The following is a 21559-nucleotide window of genomic DNA, read 5'->3' on the forward strand; positions in this document are numbered from 1 at the left end:
GGGTGGGGGGTCAGGGGTGTCAGTCTCCGTTCACAGGGGGGGGGGGGGGTTAACCTTTGGTCGACCCCTACGCACCGCGCTCTCTCTCGGCTGCCCCGTTGACCCGTGAACGTGGTGGCAGGTCAGCTTACAGTGCCTTGTTATGGCGCTTACGCACAACTTCGTGACGAACACTGCACGTTCCGTCATTTTCATGCATGGGGTGCTGCAAACCTACGCGCCCCCTGCATGAACGACGGAGGCGCAGGAACAGACGTTCAATCGTGTTGAAATCGATCTGCAGACGACGGTCTTCTCGCAAGCTTTGTGTCGCCTCATCTCGATCCCGCGATCCCAACCAGGTGAAAGTCCGCATCGAACCGAACCCCTGGCAAAGCCATCTACTTAACGACGAGAGAAAATTCACACGAAATATCGTTTTCAATGAATAAGCTGTTAATGAAGAAATACAATTATTTAATTCAAAACATAATACAATTCAAAGTTGTTTCATTTTCAAACTTCAAAACGGAGCATTGAGAGCTTGCGTGGATGCGTCGTTCTTGTGCAATTTATTTCGTGATTTTCCTGGCCCAAGGCCGCAAATGGTTGTGAGGGGCGCCGCAGGCGGTCAGCCTTGCTTCAACCCTTGGTTGTGAACATCCAGACGTTAATCAGCAAGGAGCATTTCTAGTCCTAGTTCGACAAAATCTACGTCAACACGTAATACAAAACTACAATTTGTGTTGTAGAGAATGAATCTCCTCTACGTGTAACCTTTGAGAGGTATGCCATGTAACTGATTAATGATCCGAGTGTGCTCCCTATTTCAAAGACAATGAGTTGCTCCAGAGGGAGAAGCTTCCTGAAAACACAAAATACCCTTTGACCTGTATGACAAGAACAATGAGTCTCACCTGAGTTATCTGTACAGGTTACTTCCAAAACACACACTTTGTCCTAACATCACTTATTCAATGTTTAACCCTCATAGACAAAATGGTACATGTATGCACACAATCAGACAAGTATTATTGACAGGCATATTAACAAAATTCAATTACTACACTGAAATATACTGCATCAGGTTACATCGCATTAACAAGAAGCTATTTTAGTATGTACAACATACTATTGCGCCATTCAAAACGAGTAGGCCATTGCATACTGGCGTCTGGGTCAAAATTTATCAAATTCTAAACATTACCTACAAACTCCACAACTAAGATGCCACATCAACCATCGCCTCCTACTGACAGGCTCTTGTGCACATGTAGGCCGGAGCAGGGCCACCACCTTGTGCCACACAGGGGCAGCTGCTACTTGGGGATGCTCTTCGAGTGTTTGAGACGAGATACGACACAAAACTCCGAATTGCCGAGGCGATTAAGCAAGCACCATATAAATGGAATTATTAGAACCTAGTGAATGCTTGGGAGCTTATTCGACTCTCGCTCCTGGTTAGAGATCTACCCAACCCACAGGTCCACAAAGACTGGCCGCTCTTACCCTGCAGGTTGAACCTAGGAATTGAGTGTTCAACTTCATTCTTGTCATTAAAGGCCTGTGATAAAGGTGCATCTATTGGAGCGACATCGTTTCAAGCTTACACATCTACCGGGTCTCCATTTGAGTTGTATTGTCTCGGAGGAAGTCCACCCACACCTCCACTTCCACAAACTGCTGGGAGTTGCCTCGCTCTGCCTCACAGTCAGAATTCACCTCCTGCTTCACGTTGCCTCCATCGATGTGAAGGTCCCATTTTGGAGCTGAATCTTCATCTTCACATTTTACCCTCACTTCTTCGCTCTTCACTTCTTCACATTTCACCTTGACCTCTTCAGATTTCACCTCGATACCTTTAAAAGTGTCCAAGCTGGGATTTTCTTCCGGTTGTTTCATGAGGGATGGGCTCATTGCGTCACTTTGACTTTCACAAGCTGATTTCAGACTCCACTCCTTGTGGATCTTCTGATGCTTTTGTGTTCTCTGGTGTACTTTAAGATTTGATGAACGTGCAAACGCCTTCCCACACACACTGCACTTGAAGGGTTTCTCTCCCGTGTGTGTTCTCTGGTGTTCTACAAGAAGAGATGAACGTGCAAACGCCTTCCCACACACACTGCACTTGAAGGGTTTCTCTCCCGTGTGTGTTCTCTGGTGTGCTACAAGAGTAGATAACTGTGCAAACGCCTTCCCACACACACTGCACTTGAAGGGTTTCTCTCCCGTGTGTGTTCTCTGGTGTTCTACAAGAAGAGATGAACGTGCAAACGCCTTCCCACACACACTGCACTTGAAGGGTTTCTCTCCCGTGTGTGTTCTCTGGTGTATTACAAGAACAGATAACTGTGCAAACGCCTTCCCACACACACTGCACTTGAAGGGTTTCTCTCCCGTGTGTGTTCTCTGGTGTTCTACAAGAGTAGATGAACGTGCAAACGCCTTCCCACACACATTGCACTTGAAGGGTTTCTCTCCTGTGTGAGTTCTCTCGTGCCGTGTCAAATTTCCAGTACGATCCGTGCTGTATGCACACCAGTCACAATGTTGCCTTGTAGTAACGAGCTGCGCCGAGCGCCTTTGCTCCATCAGACCAATTCTGCAGAGGAAGCGTCAGAGGAAGCGTCAGCTGCAGACATAAAAATATAATATCTACACCATCTACACGTCAGTATCGATACACAGAGGAAAGCATATATACACAGTAAAACGTGACTTACACGTCTATACTTATTCATATAGTCATGATATAGTGGAAAAGTGTCCCAAATTCAACACACGGGCTGTTATGGCACACAATACAGAGGGAAAATGGTTACAAACATGCCTGGAAGCCCTCGTATCTTTAAAATGAATGTTAACCAAAAACTCCGAGCACACAATTTCAGCTGTCTGGCTTCAAAAGGAATATTTATGAAAGCTAACTTCAGCTGACATAGCAAAGGGTGTTTAAAATAATACTATTTGTGTTATGCAGAAATGCATAAATTAATGTTCAATCGCAACTTAGAGGTGTGAAGACAGGCACAGATGTCCTTGAATGCTGGGGATGAACAGATCCGACTTCAGCTGCACGTGTGTGCTGTGTTAACTTCCTGACTCCATTCTTACAAAGAGTTGCAGAGGAAAACAAAACTAAACTACTGTTTTGATATAACCTCCGTGCTCAATAGAGTTAATAGACTTTACTGCAAACACAAACTTGACACTGTCACACACTCAAGAGGCGGAGCCAGGATTTTCAGGTAGGGGGGGCAACCCCTCCAGCAATGAAAAATGATAATTGTTAGTAAGTAAGGAGTTGTTAGTAAGGAGTTGTTAGTAAGTAATGACTTGTCCCTTACTTTTTATTCGACGCGTGTGATCGGCATTGCGCTCGCTGAAGGTGTTTGCCTTCAGGGAAGTCGTGTACTCTGTATACTCAACTGCGCAAAATTCTGTGAGTCGCTTACAATTGTTTTGCCGTTACTTATTGCCAATTATGGACTCGGACTGTTGTACTCTCATAGAGTCCCTGGCACGTAATAATATGCCACACGGTGGCAGTGGGGGTCACAAAATGCTGATTTATCTATATATATGAAAGGGAAATGTGTGGATACGTGTGTCTGTTTGAAATGTTTAGCATACTTCCCAACGTGCCACACACTTGAAATTTGGCATGTGGGTATGTTTCATACCGTACACAATGTAAAAAAATATAAAAATGGTCTTTTGTATTTTGGGGGGGGAATGACCATGAAGTGTCTGGCGTCAACCCGCAACACCTCTGAGTTAAGCGCTCTGCAATGCTTAGAGCTGTTAACAGCGTGCCGGGAGATTTTAGTTGGCGCTTCGCTCCTGGCCGATGAAGCCATTGGCTTCTCGGAGTTCAACACACATCCTCCGTGCGAAGAACGGGTAGAACTGCTATCTAAAATATGAAGCAGAACATTCCATCTGTTTGTTTGTGTGAAGCAGGAAAAACCTCTCCAATGCTGAGCTCTGGCGTCATGAAAATTTGCACAGCTAACACGGTCTGGAATTTCTAAGTGAACGTGACTATTTTCAGCTCGCCACGTCATTATTCCCTTCCCAAGTGGCCAAAATCGACCTAACGTAGAAGTCGGGTAAGGTTGAATTTCCTTGAGTGAAAACATCCGATTTAGGTAAATTTATTTGTTTCGGCTTTTTTCTTTCTATTTCAGTGAAATAGAAGAGAATGTGAAGTTAATCCAAGACAAGAATCCAAGTCCCGGGCGAAGCTGGGTAGTAAAGCTCGTTACTAATAAACCCCAATGATCCTATCAAAATTAGGGATTTCGATCGAATCGTTGGGGGGGCACGTGCCACCCCACCCCCACTGCCTCCACCACTGTCACACACTGGTATGATTCACAGGTGGTGGTTTGTCCAGACCCATGCCTGGCCACCTTCACCTGCTCAGTATTAATGCTTCCTCACTCCACCAAGTAGTTAATTGAGGATCAATCAACACAGCCGAGGCTGCGTGTCTCTCTTTCTCCCCGTGGTCGTGTGGATTTCCTTCCCGATCTCCCGGTCTCCCCTCTACATGTAGAGAATGAACACCGCCATGCATCTAGAGTGAACACCGCCATGCGTCTAGAGTGAACACCACCAAGCGTCTAGAGTGAATACCACCCCGTGTCTAGAGTGAACACCGCCACGCGTCTATAGTGAACACCACCACGCTGTTGACAAGTCCCACCTTGTTGTTATTGTTGTTGTGGGCAGGTTGCTTCTGAAAACAAGAGCGGTACAGCAGCTCAACGCGGGCGTGGCCCGGTAAAAAAATAAAAAAAACTGTGAATATTAAAAAAAAACAAAGTTACAAAGTAGCGAGCCAGGTGAAGAGAAATTAAAACTTAAGCAAGATACTCTTTGGTTCTTTTGGTAAATTCACGTAGAAAAAATAATTTAATTAAAAGTTTCAGTTTCATTTATTTGGTATAGCCCTGTGAGCCATTCGGCTCTTGAATCGGGTGCAACCGCAACAAACAAAAAACATGAACAAGAAAACATCTTGAAGTGACTATGTGACTGTGCAAACAGAAAATCCAGGGAAAAACAGCAAAATATTCCACAAAAAGCACCGTACACCAACGCTGTGTGCAAATAGCATACGACGTTTCGATTGCAACACAAGCAATCATCATCAGGTACAAATGAAAGAGAAAACAAACCTAGCAAACTTAGAAATGTAATGCAATACAACACAGAGAGTCGGCTAACATAACAGTCAACACCCCACCTGGTTGATAACATTCTTCCAAAGATTGCTCAATTTGAGAGACAAAACACAGACACAGAGACTCATAGAGAGAGATAACAGAGACACACAGAGAGAGATACACACATAGGCACAGAGAAACAATGCCTCTGTGTTGAGGCCTTAAATAGAGAGAGAGGGGGGCAGAGAGGGGAGGGGGTGTAGAGATATTAGCATGTCAATGCAAGGCCGTAGCCATGGAGTCAACATTGGGGGGGACCAAATCTTCCAGGGGGTCTGGGGTCCCCCGCAGAAAAAAAAATCTAAATTTGAAAACTAATTTCCTGACATTTCATAAAATATTGAAAAATTTCACTAACACATGGGATGGATTTTTTTATTTGATACAATAATGTATAATGTTGTATTACATTGCTCTGTTTTTTCTTTTTTACCTTTTCTTGTTTCATAGTATGTAATGGCAGAGATTAGGGTTCATAAAGTACACTGCAATCATATAAACAGAAATCTATGCATTGTTATATGAAGACAAGTCCACATTTTGTGGCCAAGGTTTAGCAAATTGTTTTTATTAACATAGCATCGCAATTATTCTTTTAAAAAATATTTTTATAGCAATATATTGGGTGGACATTTTGAGCATATTTGATTATTGGGGGGGGATATGTCCCCCCCCCATATAATATAATTATTATAACATATTATAATTACAGCCTTGTGTCAATGAGAGATTTGGAACTTTGGTGACTGCAGGAATAATAACACGAGGACACAGAGAGAGAGAGAGAAAGCACACTTATGTTCTTGGTTCTTTCGGTAAAGTCACGTAGAAGGGAAACAATAAAATAATAAAAATATTAAACAATACAATTCTCACGACGTTTCGACAACACAAGCAATCATCATCAGGTGCAAAAACCATAGCAAGAAAATGTCCTTGCTGTGGTTTCCTGCTGTGGTTTCTTATTTTATTGTTTCCCTTCTACGTGGTGACATTACCGAAAGAACCAAGAATATGAATCCCTGCAGTCACGAAAGCTTTAAATCAAAACCACACTTAATCAAATAAACTGAGTAAAATTTGGAAATGTAATGCAATCCAACACAGAAAGTCGGTCAACACACAATGAACGCATAGCCTGGTAGATTACTTTCTTACAAAGATTGCTCAACTAAGCGAGATAATTGAAGCAAACGCGATCAGGCGAGGGCAGGAGGCAAGGCCCCGCGTGGCTAGGCCCTGCGTTGTAAAGTTCCAACCTGGACATCGATTCCCATGCTCGCTGCTACTCAACTGACATCCCTATGAGAGAGAGAGGCTCTACCTTGGTAAACAACAACAACAACCACCACAACCACCACCACAACGACAATCGCAATGAGAATTTCTCACCTCGGATTTCAGTTCACGCGCAGAGCGGCAGATTCCTGTTACCTCGTGACGTCACGCAGCAGCAGGAGATGACGTCACTTGCGTGGTACAAGAACACTCCCCTCCCGCAACGAGCGGGTCTTAATTTAAATAAATTATGTTAATGAGCCCGGCCCATACGTGGAGGGATGGGGCGTGGGTGCTGAACCCGTCGCAATAAACTCGCGACGGTCGACACGAACACATTATGTTAATGAGCCGCCAGTCACCGGGCGTAGCTTTGGCCAAATAAGGATTGTACTTGAACAGATAACGCAAGTTGACCCAGGCAGAGGTGACGTCACGCTCAAGGGCGCGGTAGACGGGGTGGGGTGAATACCTTGGTGACATGACGTCACTGGCGAGGTACACCTCCCCCTGGCGTTTCACGCCGATGAGGTAATGCTGAGTAGTGACGTCACAGAGCGGGATTGGAGTTTAAGTTGATTTAGATTAATTTTCCATTGCTCCCTCCCTTGAACTCAGCAACAACAACGTGGACATTGCATCCCACTGGGATTTTTAGCACACAGCGTTGGTGTACGGTGCTTTTTTCAGGAACATTTTGCTGTTTTTCATGGATTTTCTGTTTGCAGAGTCACACAAAGTAGTAACTTTAAGATGTGTTTCTTGTTCTTGTTTGTTGTGGTTGCACTTGATTCAAGAGCCGAATGGCTCACAGGGGTATACCAGATATATATCAACTGAAACTATTGTGTACACACTGTGTGTGTATGTAAACTGTGTGTGTACACTGTGTGTGCGTACACTGTGTGTGTACACTGTGTGTGTGTACACTGTGTGTGTGTACACTGTGTGTACACGTACACAGTGTGCACTGTGTGTGTACACTGTGTGTGTACAGTGTGTGTACACACTGTGTGTGTACACTGTGTGTGTGTACACACTGTGTGTGTGTACACTGTGTCACTGTGCCTGGCACAAGCGTCGTGGTGACGTCACCACCACTTAGTGGCGAATGGCGGTTGTTGTGTCACTGTGTGTGTGTACACTGTGTGTACACTATGTGTCACTGTGTGTGTCACTGTGTGTGTACACTGTGTGTGTACCCTGTGTGTGTACCCTGTGTGTGTACACTGTGTATACACTGTATGTGTGTACACTGTGGGTGTGTACAGTGTATACCCTGTGTATGTGTACAGTGTATACACTGTGTGCGTGTACAGTGTGCGTGTACACTGTGTGTGTGTGTACACTGTGTATACACTGTGTGTGTATGCTATGTGTGTATACACTGTGTGTGTACACTGTGTGTGTGTACACTGTGTGTACACTGTTTGTGTCCGAACCCCCGGCAAGGCCATCTACTTAATGACGAGAGAAAATTCACACGAAATGTCCTTTTCAATGAAGTCTTCCAGATGTAAATTGATACAAGCTTTTAATGAAGAAATAAAATCATCTAATTCAAAACACAACACAATTCAAAGATGTTTCATTTTAAAACTTCAAAACGGAGCATGGGGTACTTGCGTGAATGCGTCCTTCGTGTGCCGTAAATGTTGTGACTTTCCTGGCCTGAAGGCCGTCAATCTGTTGGACCATTATTGGTGCACAGCGTCTCAACAACAGCAGTGGGGTTTGCTTCAACCGATAGGTAACGAACATCCAGATGTGAATCAGCAAGGATCATTTCTAGTCCTAGTTAGACAAAATCTACGTCAACACGTAAGACAAAACTACAATTCGTGTTGTAGAGAATGTACCTCCTCCTATACGTGTAACTTTCAAGTGGTATGCCTTGTAACTGATTAATGATCCGAGCGTGCTCCCTATTTCAAAGACGATGAGTTGCTCCAGAGGCAGACGCTTCGTGAAACACAAGAGTTCTCTGTACAGGTTACTTCCAAAACACACACACACTTTGTCCTAACATCACTTATTCAATGTGTGACCCTCAGACAAAATATTACATGTACGCGCACAATCAGACAAGTATTAATTCTAAATTATTGACGGGCATATCAACAACATTGAATTACTGCAGCGAAATTGACTGCATCACGTTATATCGTATTAACAAGAAGTTATTTTACAAATACGCACCGTCTGCTTAACAGTGTATGTACAACATACTATTGTTGTGTCATTCAAAACGGGTAGGCCGTTGCATGCTGGCGTCTGGGTCAAAATGTAGCAAACTCTAAACATTACGCTACAAATAATAGATCACGGAGTTTCGATGGCAACACAAGCAATCGTCATCAGGTGGGACAAGCACAGCAGCAATAAGAGGAAACTGCTGGAGTAGGCGCCTACTACTTCAGCAGTTTCTCTTGCTGTGGTTGTCCCACCTGATGACGATTGCTTGTGTTGTGATCTAAACGCCGTGATCTGTTATGTTTCTACTACGTGGTGACTTTACCGAAAGAACTCAAGAGTGTGGATTCCTGCAGTCACGACAGCTTCGAATCAAGATTGCCTACAAACTACACAACTGAGATGACACATCAATCATCGTCCCCTGCTGACAAGCTCTTGTCCACATGCAGGCCGGTGCAGGGCCACCACCTTGTGCCACACAGGGGCAGCTGCTACTTGGGGATGCTCTTTGAGCATTTCAGACGAGGTACGACACAAAACTCCGAGTTGCCGAGGCGATTAAGCGAGCAAAGCGTAAAAGAAATAATCATGAGAACATCGTGAATGCTTGGGAGCTTATTGGCTCTCGCTCCTGGTGAGAGATTGACCCAACCCACAGGTCCACAAAGACTGGCCGCTCTTACTCTGCAGGTTGAACCTAGGAAATGAGTGTTCAACTTCACATTCTAGTCATTAAAGGCCTGTGACAAAGGTGCATCTATTGTAGCGACATCGTCTCTGGCTTACACATCTACCGGGTCTCCACTTGACTTTGGATTGTCTAGGAAGTCCACCCACATCTCTACTTCCACAAACTGCTGGGAGTTGCCTCGCTCTGCCTCACAGTCAGAATTCTCCTCCTGCTTCACGTTGCCTCCATCAATGTGAAGGTCCCATTTTGGAGTTGAATCTTTATCTTCACATTTCACCATCACTTCTTCCCTCTTCACCATCACTTCTTCCCTCTTCACCATCACCTCTTCATATTTCACCTCGATAACTTTAAAAGTGTCCAAGCTGGGATTTTCTTCCGGTTCGTGTTTCATGCGGGATGGGCTCATTGCGGCACTTTGACTTTCACAAGCTGATTTCAGACTCCACTCCATGTGGATCTTCTGATGCTTCTGTGTTCTCTGGTGTACTTGAAGATGTGGTTGCTGTGCAAACGTTATCCCGCAGGGAATGCACCTGAAGGGTTTCTCTCCCGTGTGTGTTCTCTGGTGTACTTGAAGATTTGATGAATCTGCAAACGCCTTCCCACACACACTGCACTTGAAGGGTTTCTCTCCTGTGTGTTCTCTGGTGTTCTACAAGAAGAGATGAACGTGCAAACGCCTTCACGCACACACTGCACTTGAAGGGTTTCTCTCCCGTGTGTGTTCTCTGGTGTATTACAAGAGTAGATGAATATGCAAACACCTTTCCACACACACTGCACTTGAAGGGTTTCTCTCCCGTGTGTGTTCTCTGGTGTTCTACAAGATTAGATGACTGTGCAAACGCATTCCCACACACACTGCACTTGAAGGGTTTCTCTCCCGTGTGTGTTCTCTGGTGTATTACAAGAGCAGATGAATGTGCAAACGCCTTCCCACACACACTGCACTTGAAGGGTTTATCTCCCGTGTGTGTTCTCTGGTGTATTACAAGAGTAGATGAATGTGCAAACGCCTTCCCACACACACTGCACTTGAAGGGTTTCTCTCCCGTGTGTGTTCTCTGGTGTTCTACAAGATTAGATGACTGTGCAAACGCCTTCCCACACACACTGCACTTGAAGGGTTTCTCTCCCGTGTGTGTTCTCTGGTGTATTACAAGAGCAGATGAATGTGCAAGCACCTTCCCACACACACTGCACTTGAAGGGTTTCTCTCCCGTGTGTGTTCTCTGGTGTTCTACAAGATTAGATGACTGTACAAACGCCTTCCCACACACACTGCACTTGAAGGGTTTCTCTCCCGTGTGTGTTCTCTGGTGTATTACAAGAGCAGATGAATGTGCAAATGCCTTCCCACACACACTGCACTTGAAGGGTTTATCTCCCGTGTGTGTTCTCTGGTGTATTACAAGAGTAGATGAATGTGCAAACGCCTTCCCACACACACTGCACTTGAAGGGTTTCTCTCCCGTGTGTGTTCTCTGGTGTTCTACAAGAGCAGATGAACGTGCAAACGCCTTGTCACACACACTGCACTTGAAGGGTTTCTCTCCTGTGTGAGTTCTCTCGTGCCGTGTGAAATCTCCAGTCCGATCCGTGCTGTATGCACACCGGTCGCATTGGAGCCTTGTCATACCGAGCTGCGCTGAGTGCATTTGCTCCATGAGACCAATTCTGCAGAGGAAGCATCAGAGGAAGCGTCAGCTGCTGACAGAAAAAAATAATATCCACACTATCTACACGTCAGTATCGATGCACAGAGGAAAGCATATATACACAGTAACACGTCACTTACACGTCTATACTTATTCACATATTCATGATATAGTGGAAAAATGTCCCAAATTCATCACACGGGCTGTTATGGCACACAATGAGAGGGCAAATGGTCATGAACATGCCTGGAAGCCCTCGTATCTTCAAAATGAATGTTCACCCAAAACTCTGAGTACACAATTTCAGCTGTCTGGCTACAAAAGGAATATTTATGAGAGCTAAATTCAGCTGACGTAGCAAAGGGTGTTGAAAACAATACTATTTGTGTTAGGCAGAAATTCATAAATTAATGTTCAATCGCAACTTAGAGGTGTGAATCCAGGCTCAGATGTCCTTAAATGCTGGGATGAACAGTTCCGACTTCAGCTGAATGTGTGTGCTGTGTTAACTTCCTGTTTCCATTCTTATAAAGAGTTCCAGAGGAAAAGAAAAGTAAACTACTGTTATGATATAACCTCCGTGTTCAACAGAGTTAATAGACTTTACTGCAAACACAAACTGTACACTGTCACTGGGCAAACAGGCGGTGGCGTGTCTAGAATCATGCCTGGCCACCTTCATCTGCTGAGCATTAATGCTTCCTCACTCCACCAAGTAATTAATTGAGTATCAACGAACATATCCGAGGCTAACTGGAGTTTGCGTGTCTCTCTCCGTGGTGAGATGTTAACTACCTCACCTGGTATACAGGAGGTCGTGGGTTCGATCCCGACCCTGACGCCTGCTGTATATTTGGAGTTTGTGTGTCACTCCGTTTAGCGTCTTTGACCGATAGACATTGACACACGTATTCTTGTTTCTTTCGGTAAAGTTACGTAGACAGAAAATAACAATAACAGATAATACAATTACATTAAATACAGACCACTTGTGTTGCGATCAAAACGACGTGAGTTTTTTTGCTTTATTTACATTTTTTTGTTATTTTCATTTAATTTTCTATCTACGTGACTTTACCGAAAGAACCAAGAATATTAATTCCTGCAGTCACCAAAGTTTTAAGTCAAAACATTCACACACGTTGACAAAGCCTCACCTTGTGTTGTTGTGGGCAGGTCGCTTCTGATAACAAGAGCGGTATAGCAGCTCAAGCGGGCTTGGCCTGGTGAAAAAGAAAATAAAAACTGCGTGAATATTTATAATAAAACAAAGTTACAAAGTGGCGAGCCGGGTGAAGACAAATTAAACTTAAGCGAGATAATTAAAGTGAATGCAATCAGGCGAGGGCAGGAGGCAAGGCCCCGCATGGCTAGGCCCCGCGTTGTAAAGTTCCAACCTGGACATCGATTCCCATGCTCGCTGCTACTCAACTGACATCCCTACGAGAGAGAGAGAGGCTCTACCTTGGTAAACAACAACAACAACCACCACCACAACAACCACCACCACAACAACCACAATCGCAATGAGAATTTATCACCTCGGGTTTCAGTGCAGGAAGCGATAACTTCCTGTTACCTCGTGACGCCACGCGGCAGCAGGTGACATGACGTCACTTCCGGAGTACGAGACACGCTCCTAAATTAGAGAATGAATAAATTATGCTAATGTAGACATCCGTTAACGTCGTGAGTGCTGAACCCGTCGCAATAAACTCGCGACGGCTTTAACGGACACATTATGTTAATGAGCCGCCATTCACTGGGCGTAGCTTTGCCCAAATAAGGATTGGCACTGGAATGATATCGGCAGTGACCCAAGCGGAGGTGACGTCACGCTCAAGAGCGCGGTGGACGGGGAGGGGTGAATACCTTGGTGACATGACGTCACTAGCGAGGTACACCTCCCCCTGGCGTTTCACGCCAATGAAGTAATGCTGAGAGGTGACGTCACAGAGCGCGATTGGCGTTTAAGTTGATTTAGATTCATTTTCCATTGCTCCCTCCCTTGGGTGTGTGGGCTCAGCTACAACAACAAAGTGGACATTGTTGTGTATACACTGTGTGTGTGTACACTGTGTGTGTGTACACTGTGTGTACACTGTGTGTGTGTGTACACTGTGTGTGTGTACACCGTGTGTGTGTACACTGTGTGTGTGTGTACACTGTGTGTGTGTACACCGTGTGTGTGTACACTGTGTGTGTTTGCACTGTGTGTGTGTGTACACTGTGTGTATGCACTGTGTGTGTGTACACTGTGTGTACACTCTGTGTGTGTACACTGTGTGTGTACACTGTGTGTATGCACTGTGTTTACACTGTGTGTGTACACTGTGTGTATGCACTGTGTTTACACTGTGTGTGTTCATCTTTTTTGGTTCTTTCGGTAAAGTCACGTAGAATGAGAATAAAATAATAAATTAATAAAATAACACAATTAAATTCTCACGACATGTGTGTTTACACTCTGTATGTGTACACTGTGTGTGTACACTGTGTGTGTACACTGTGTGTTTACACTCTGTATGTGTACACTGTCTGTGTGTACACATACAGACACAGGCCACCACTTGGCAGTCCCGGGGAGTCCTCCACCCCCCCCCACCACCCTCCACTACTACCCCCACCCCCACCACCCTTCACCACCACCCTCCATCACCCTGGTGGTGGTGGTTGTTGTTGTTGTTGTGATGTTCTGACACCAGTCAGATCAACACCTTCACAGCCACTGCTGCTGCTGCTGTTTGTTTATAGGCAGAAGGTGTTCACGCCACGTCCCTTTCTCTGTGTGTGTACACTCTGTGTGTGTGTACACTGAGTGTGTGTAGGTGTTCAAGCCACGTCCCTTTCTCTGTGTGTGTACACTCTGTGTGTGTGTGTACACTGAGTGTGTGTAGGTGTTCACGCCACGTCCCTTTCTCTGTGTGTGTACACTCTGTGTGTACACTGAGTGTGTGTAGGTGTTCACGCCACGTCCCTTTCTCTGTCACCATTTTAATTCTGGGCCAAAGAGGTCCCGCAAACATAAACATTTTCTGTTTAAAATGTAACACGACCATAACAAACAATGAATTATATTCTTGGTTCTTTCGGTAAAGTCACGTTGAAAGGAAACAATAAAAAATATATAAAACAATAAAACTCTCACGACGTTTCGACTGTAACACAAGCAGTCATCATCAGGTGTGAAAACCAACGGCAAGAAACATTTGAAAGAAGTGGCGGTTTGTATCTATTTATTTATAAACGTTAGCACCATGGAGAGCGATTTGGCAGTCATTCAGAAAGACGAGTCCATCTATGTACTGAAAAGAGGAGGGGGGAGACGAAAAATTAATGTATGCTGTCTGAAAGCCACCGTAAGCGTGAACAATCAAAAGACCCGAAATGGTTTATCAATACCTTCCAATGATTGCTAAGCCAGAATTCCTTCCTCTCGGTTGAAATTGTCTCTGTGCTTGTATATGTGGAGAGCCTCATGAACGAATCTCTCATGGTAGCCAGATGGATTGCAAAGAACCTCCGTCTTGGAGAAGTCAATGTCATGTGAGCCTACTGAATTGTAACAGTGATCTGCCACGGCCGAGGTGTTGGTCCTACCGTGTTTAAGGTCTGCTTTGTGTTCACGAATGCGGTCCGAGACATGGCGTTTGGTTTCTCCAATGTAACTACTACCACAGAGGCAACTTAGTTTGTAGACACCAGGGTACTGTATGTCTGGAATCACATCTTTTACAGACGGAACCAGATCACGGATTTTATGTAATGTGTTGAAACGGACCTGGATCTTGTGTTTATTCAAGATTTTGGAGATCTTTTTTGTGATCCCCGCAATGTAGGGCAAAGTGATGGTTTTGAAAGCCTCAAGAGGGTCCTTCTTCATGGTTTGAGTGATAGCTTTGTGGATTGTAGTCGGAGTAACCATTAGCCTTAAGAGCGTGGTGTACGTGCTTGAGTTCACTGCCTATGTGTTCCTGGTCAGATATGCATTGGGCTCTATGGTGCAGAGTCTTGATGAGGGAATTCTTCTGGGATGGATGGTGGTGGGAATCCGGTTTCAGGTAAGCATCCGTATGGGTAGCTTTCCCGTAGACAGAGTGGCTCATTGAACCATCAATTTTTTTTACCAATTCCACTTTACAGTAAAATTGTAGACACGGCACAATATATATTTCTGAATCTTTATTTTTACCAACATTTAAAAAAATATTCTCCGTTAAGGCAAAATTCTGAAATATTGGATTTTTGACAAAGCCTTGTGAATTCACCTTGTATCTGAACAAGTTCAATTTGTGCAAATATTTTTTTTCAAACGTATAAATAACAAAGACATTGCTTACAAATATCAGCTCTATGTTTTCAAGTCAATACAGTTTGGGTAGTGAATAAATCATAGTCTAAATAAGCTACACATGATGAATTGTAGGCAATTATAGTTATAATCAAAGACATTTTTAAACAATCACGTGGTCCCTGTAGTCGCCGTTAGAGACAATCTGCTTGAAAACAGTTTATCAAGATATATGAATACATTGATTCGAATAAGCAGAGTTGATTTCCTATTCATGGCATGCCAGTTATGTGTCAGTTTTCGATATCAACATCACCTTATAAAAGAATAACATTTAAAATACGCACAGACAAGTATTCATTCGTAATTATTGACAGGCATATTAACAAAATGTAATTACTGCAGTGAAATATACTGCATCAGGTTACATCGTATTAAGAAGAAGCTATTTTTAAAATACGCACCGCCTGCTTAACAGTGTATGTACAACAAATTATTGTAGTGTCATTCAAAACGAGTAGGCCGTTGCATGCTGGCGTCTGGGTCAAAATGTAGAAAATTCTAAACATTAGCTACAAATATCGCAACACAAGCAATCGTCATCAGGTGGGACAATCGCAGCAGCAAGAAGACAAAACTGCTGAAGAAGGCGCCTACTTCAGCGTCTTCTTCTTGCTGTGGTTGCCCCACCTGATGACGAGTGCTTGTGTTGTGATCTAAACGCCGTGGTCTGTTATGTTTCTACCCACGTGATGACTTTACCGAAATAACTAGACAGTGTGGATTCCTGCAATCACAAAAGCGTCGAATCAAGATTGCCTACAAACTACACAACCGAGATGACGCATCAATCATCGCCCCCTACTGACAGGCTCTTTTCCACATGCAGGCCGGTGCAGGGCCACCACCTTGTGCCACACAGGGGCAGCTGCTACTTGGGGATGCTCTTCGAGCGTCTCAGACGAGATAGACATGAAACTCCGAGTTGCCGAGGCGATTAAGCGAGCAAAGCGTAAAAGCAATTATCATGAGAACATCGTGAATGCTTGGGAGCTTATTAGCTCTCGCTCCTGGTGAGAGATTAACCCAACCCACAGGTCCACAAAGACTGGCCGCTCTTACTCTGCAGGATGAACCTAAGAAATTAGTCTTCAACTTCACATTCTTGTCATTAAAGGCCTGTGACAAAGGTGCATCTATTGGAGCGACATCGTCTCTGGCTTACACATCTACCGGGTCTCCACTTGACTTTGGATTGTCTAGGAAGTCCACCCACACCTCCACTTCACACAAACTGCTGGGAGTTGCCTCGCTCTGCCTCATAGTCAGAATTCTCCTCCTGCTTCACGTTGCCTCCGTCGATGTGAAGATCCCATTTTTGAGTTGAATATTCATCTTCACATTTCACCTTCACTTCTTCGCTATTCACCATCACTTCTTCACATTTCACTATCACTTCGCTCTTCACCATCACTTCTTCCCTCTTCACCATCACCTCTTCATATTTCACCCTGATACCTTTAAAAGTGTCCAAGCTGGGATTTTCTTCCGGTTCCTGTTTCATGAGGGATGGGCTCATGGTGGCACTTTGACTTTCACAAGCCGATTTCAGACTCCACTCCTTGTGGATCTTCTGATGCTTGTGTTCTCTGGTGTACTTGAAGATTTGATGAATTTGCAAACATCTGCCTGCACAGAGTACACTTGAAAGGTTTCTCTCCCGTGTGTTCTCTGGTGTACTACAAGAGCAGATGAATGTGCAAACGCCTTCCAACACACACTGCACTTGAAGGGTTTCTCTCCCGTGTGTGTTCTCTGGTGTACTTTAAGATGTGGCAACTGTGCAAACGCCATCCCGCACAGAATGCACCTGAAGGGTTTCTCTCCTGTGTGTTCTCCGGTGTCTTTGAAGATGTGACACATGCACAAACGCCATCCTGCACAGAATGCACCTGAAGGGTTTCTCTCCTGTGTGTGTTCTCTGGTGTACTTGAAGATGTGGGGACTGTGCAAATGCCTCCCTACACACTGCACTTGAAGGGTTTCTCTCCCGTGTGTGTTCTCTGGTGTTTTTTAAGAGCAGATGACCGTGAAAATGCCTTCCCACAAACACTGCACTTGAAGGGTTTCTCTCCCGTGTGTGTTCTCTGGTGTCTTTTAAGATTAGATGAATCTGGAAATGCCTTCCCACACACACTGCACTTGAAGAGTTTCTCTCCCGTGTGTTCTCTGGTGTGTTTTAAGAGCAAATGAACCTGAAAATGTCTTCCGACACACACTGCACTTGAAGGGTTTCTCTCCCGTGTGTGTTCTCTGGTGTGTTTTAAGAGCAAATGAATCTGAAAACGCCTTCCTACACACACTGCACTTGAAGGGTTTCTCTCCCGTGTGTGTTCTCTGGTGCTGTGTCAAATTTCCAGTCCGATCCGTGCTGTATGCACGCCGGTCGCATTGTTGACTTGTCGTACCGAGCTGCTGTGCTGAGGGCCTTTGCTCCATCAGACCAGCCTCAGCTGCAGACAGAAAATAAGAATATCCACACCATCTACACGTCAGTATCGAGCCATGGAGGAATTAATATATACAGTCACACGTGACTTACACGTCTATATTCATTCATATATTCATGAATAGCTGTACTACCCGGCTTCGCCCGGGACTTGGATCCACCACGTCCGGCCGCCTTTGTCTCCCCAGTGGCGATGTTCACACCACCACAACAGTTACTCGTTTAAGGCTGAGTCGACCTAGGGGAGGCCCAGAAGCGGTTCAAATAATCATCACCGGTGGTGGCCGTGAACGGGAATCAAACTCGGGTTGCCGGGTTCGTAGCGTAGCGCTAACCGCTACACTACAATGTGTTACTCTTCCACACACACAGACACACACACACAGACACACACACACAGACACACACACAGACAACGCTAACCGGTACACTTCAATGCGTGACGCTTCCACGTGCGAGGGTCACGTGACAGATTTGACGTCACAGCTCACTTGCCGTGGAAAAATCTATACATTATTGAGCTCCCCTCTACCCCCCAAAAAGAACCTAAAAGTGTATTTGTATAATGTTTGCACGGTGTACAGTCTGGAAAGTACCCACATGGCAAATTTCCAGTTTGTTGCATGTCAGGAAGTACGCTAAACATTTTGAACAGACAACACACACAATCACAACTTTGCCTTTATATATTTGGAGATGCAGTGAAAAACTTTCCCAAAATTCATCACGCGGTTTCAGTTTTTTTATTTTCAGTTTGATTTATTTTGCTTAGAGTCCCGTGAGCCATTCGGCTCTTGAATCGGGTGCAACCACAACAAGCAACAAAACAAAAACACGACCAAGAAAAACATCTTACAGTGATTATGTGTGACTGTGCAAACAGCACTGTCATGGCACGCAATGAGAGGGCAAATGTCATAAATATTCCTGTAAGCCCTCGCATCTTCAACATTAATGTTGCCATAGAAACGTTGTGGGGTTTTAGGCTTCATTGTAAAAAAGAAAAATTATTATCTGTTATTTTAATTTAATTTTCTATCTACGTGACTTTACCGAAAGAACCAAGAATATTAATTCCTGCAGTCACCAAAGTTTTAAGTCAAAACATTCACACACGTTGACAAAGCCTCACCTTGTGTTGTTGTGGGCAGGTCGCTTCTGATAACAAGAGCGGTATAGCAGTTCAAGCGGGCTTGGCCTGCTAACAAAAGAAAATAAAAACTGCGTGAATATTTACAATAAAACAAATTTACAAAGTGGCAGCGTCAGCTGCAGACAGAAAAAAATAATATACACACCATCTACACGTCAGTATTGAGGCACAGAGGAATGCATATATAGTCACACGTGACTTACACGTCTATACTAATTAATATATTCATGATGCAATGAAAAGTTTCTCAAATTCATCAGATTTGATGAACGTGCAAACGCCTTCCCGCACAGAGTGCACCTGAAGGGTTTCTCTCCACGGGCTGTTATGGCACACAATGAGAGGGAAAATGTCATTAATATGCCTGGAAGCCTTCATATCTTCAAGATGAATGGTAACGCAAATCTCTAAGCACACAATTTCGGCTGACTACAAAAGGAATATTTATGAAAGCTAAATTCAGCTGACATAGCAAAGGGTGTTGAAAACAATACTATTTCTGTTATGCAGAAATGCATTAATTAACGTTCAATCGCAACTTAGAGGTGTGAATCCAGGCTATGTCCTTGAATGCTGGGGATGAACAGTTCCGACTTCAGCTGCATGTGTGTGCTGTGTTCACCTCCTGTTTCCATTCTTACAAAGAGTTCCAGAGGAAAACTAAAAGAAACTATTGTTTTATATATCCTCGTGTTCAACAGAGTTAATAGACTTTACTGCAAACACAAACTTGACACTGTCACACACTGCCATGAGTAAACAGGTGGTGGTGTGACCAGAACCATGCCTGGCCACCTTCATCTGCTCAGCATTAATTCTTCCTCACTCCATCAAGTAATGAATCGAGGATCATCAACATAGCCGAGGCTATCCGTGTCTCTGTCTCTCTCTCCCCGTGAAGGTGTTCCCCTCCACACATTCAGAGTCAACAGCGGCACGCGCTTAGCGTCTTTGACCGATAGATACATTGACACACGTATTGTTGGTTCTTTCAGTAAAGTCACATAGATAGAAAATAAAAATAACAGATTAAATTTAATAAGATAAAGACCACTTGTGTTGCGATCGAAACGTCGTGGGTTTTTTGCTTCATTTTCCATTTTTTTTATTTTTCATTACATTTATTATCTTTTATTTAATTTTCTATCTATGTGACTTTACCGAAAGAACCAAGAACATTAATTCCTGCAGTCGCCAAAGTTTTAAGTCAAAACATTCACACACGTTGACAAAGCCTCACCTTGTGTTGTTGTGGGCAGGTCGCTTCTGATAACAAGAGCGGTATAGCAGCTCAAGCGGGCTTGGCCTGCAAACAAAAGAACGAAAATAAAAACTGCGTGAATATTCACGATAAAACAAAGTTACAAAGTGGCGAGCCGGGTGAAGACAAATTAAACTTAAGCGAGATAATTAAAGTGAATGCAATCAGGCGAGGGCAGGAGGCAAGGCCCCGCGTGGCTAGGCCCCGCGTTGTAAAGTTCCAACCTGGACATCGATTCCCATGCTCGCTGCTACTCAACTGACATCCCTACGAGAGAGAGGCTCTACCTTGGTAAACAACAACCACCACCACAACCACAATCGCAATGAGAATTTCTCACCTCGGGACGTCACGCGGTAGCAGGTGACGTGACGTCACTTCCTGGGAACGAGACACGCTCCTCCCACAATGAGCTGCTCCGTAACTAATTAAATTAGAGAATGAATAAATTATGTTAATGTTGCCGTCCGTTATGTCGTGAGTGCTGAACCCGTCGCAATAAACTCGCGACGGCTTTAACGAACACATTATGTTAATGAGCCGCCAGTCACTGGGCGTAGCTTTGCCCAAATAAGGATTGGCACTGGAACGATATTGGCAGTGACCCAAGCGGAGGTGACCTCTGTTCAAGAGCGCGGGGGAGGGGTGAATACCTTGGTGACATGACGTCACTAGCGAGGTACACCTCCCCTTGGCGTTTCACGCCAATGAGGTAAAGCTGAGTGGTGACGTCACAGCGGGATTGGAGTTTAAGTTGATTTAGATTCATTTTCATTGCTCCCTCCCTTGGGTGCGTGGGCTCAGCTACAACAACAACGTGGACATTATTGTGTATACACTGTGTGTGTGTACACTGTGCATGTATACTGTGTGTGTGTGTACACTGTGTATGTGTGTACACTGTGTGTGTGTACACTGTGTGTACATTGTGTGTGTACACTGTGTGTGTACACTGTGTGTATACACTATGTGTGTGTACACTGTGCATGTATACTGTGTGTGTGTTCACTGTGTGTGTGTACACTGTGTGTATACACTGTGTGTGTGTACACTGTGTGTATACTGTGTGTTTACACACTGTGTGTGTACACTGTGTGTGTATATACACTGTGTGTATACACTGTATGTGTGTGTGTGTACACTGTGTATGTGTGTACACTGTCTGTGTGTACACTGTGTGTACATTGTGTGTGTGTGTACACTGTGTGTATACAATATGTGTATACACACTGTGTGTACACTGTGTGTGTGTACACTGTGTGGGTACACTGTGTGTATGTGTACACTGTGTGTGTGTACACTGTGC

General features: G+C 44.4%; 1 protein-coding gene and 1 pseudogene across 1 annotated transcript; both read right to left on the bottom strand.

Moving 5' to 3' along the window:
* Window positions 1–439: 439 nt before the first annotated feature.
* LOC142917439 (uncharacterized) lies at window positions 440–6681 on the bottom strand. The gene is made up of 3 exons (XM_076062109.1): window positions 6606–6681; window positions 4691–4785; window positions 440–2581 (listed from the first exon to the last, which is right to left on the bottom strand). The coding sequence occupies exon 3, from the start codon at window positions 2569–2571 to the stop codon at window positions 1594–1596; it is 978 nt and encodes a 325-aa protein (XP_075918224.1). The 5' UTR covers window positions 2572–2581; window positions 4691–4785; window positions 6606–6681; the 3' UTR covers window positions 440–1593.
* A 1335-nt stretch (window positions 6682–8016) lies between these two features.
* On the bottom strand, window positions 8017–11054 carry LOC142917440 (uncharacterized; annotated as a pseudogene).
* Between the last annotated feature and the right edge of the window lie 10505 nt (window positions 11055–21559).

Source organism: Petromyzon marinus, unplaced genomic scaffold (assembly GCF_048934315.1).
Source record: "Petromyzon marinus isolate PM22_M1 ecotype Great Lakes invasive population unplaced genomic scaffold, UKy_Petmar_22M1.pri1.0 PM_G_Scaffold_50, whole genome shotgun sequence".
NCBI lineage: Eukaryota > Metazoa > Chordata > Hyperoartia > Petromyzontiformes > Petromyzontidae > Petromyzon > Petromyzon marinus.

Bases quoted from the DNA above. Each gene is read 5' to 3' on its own strand.
- LOC142917439 (XM_076062109.1), bottom strand. From the start codon at position 2,571: ATGGAGCAAAGGCGCTCGGCGCAGCTCGTTACTACAAGGCAACATTGT.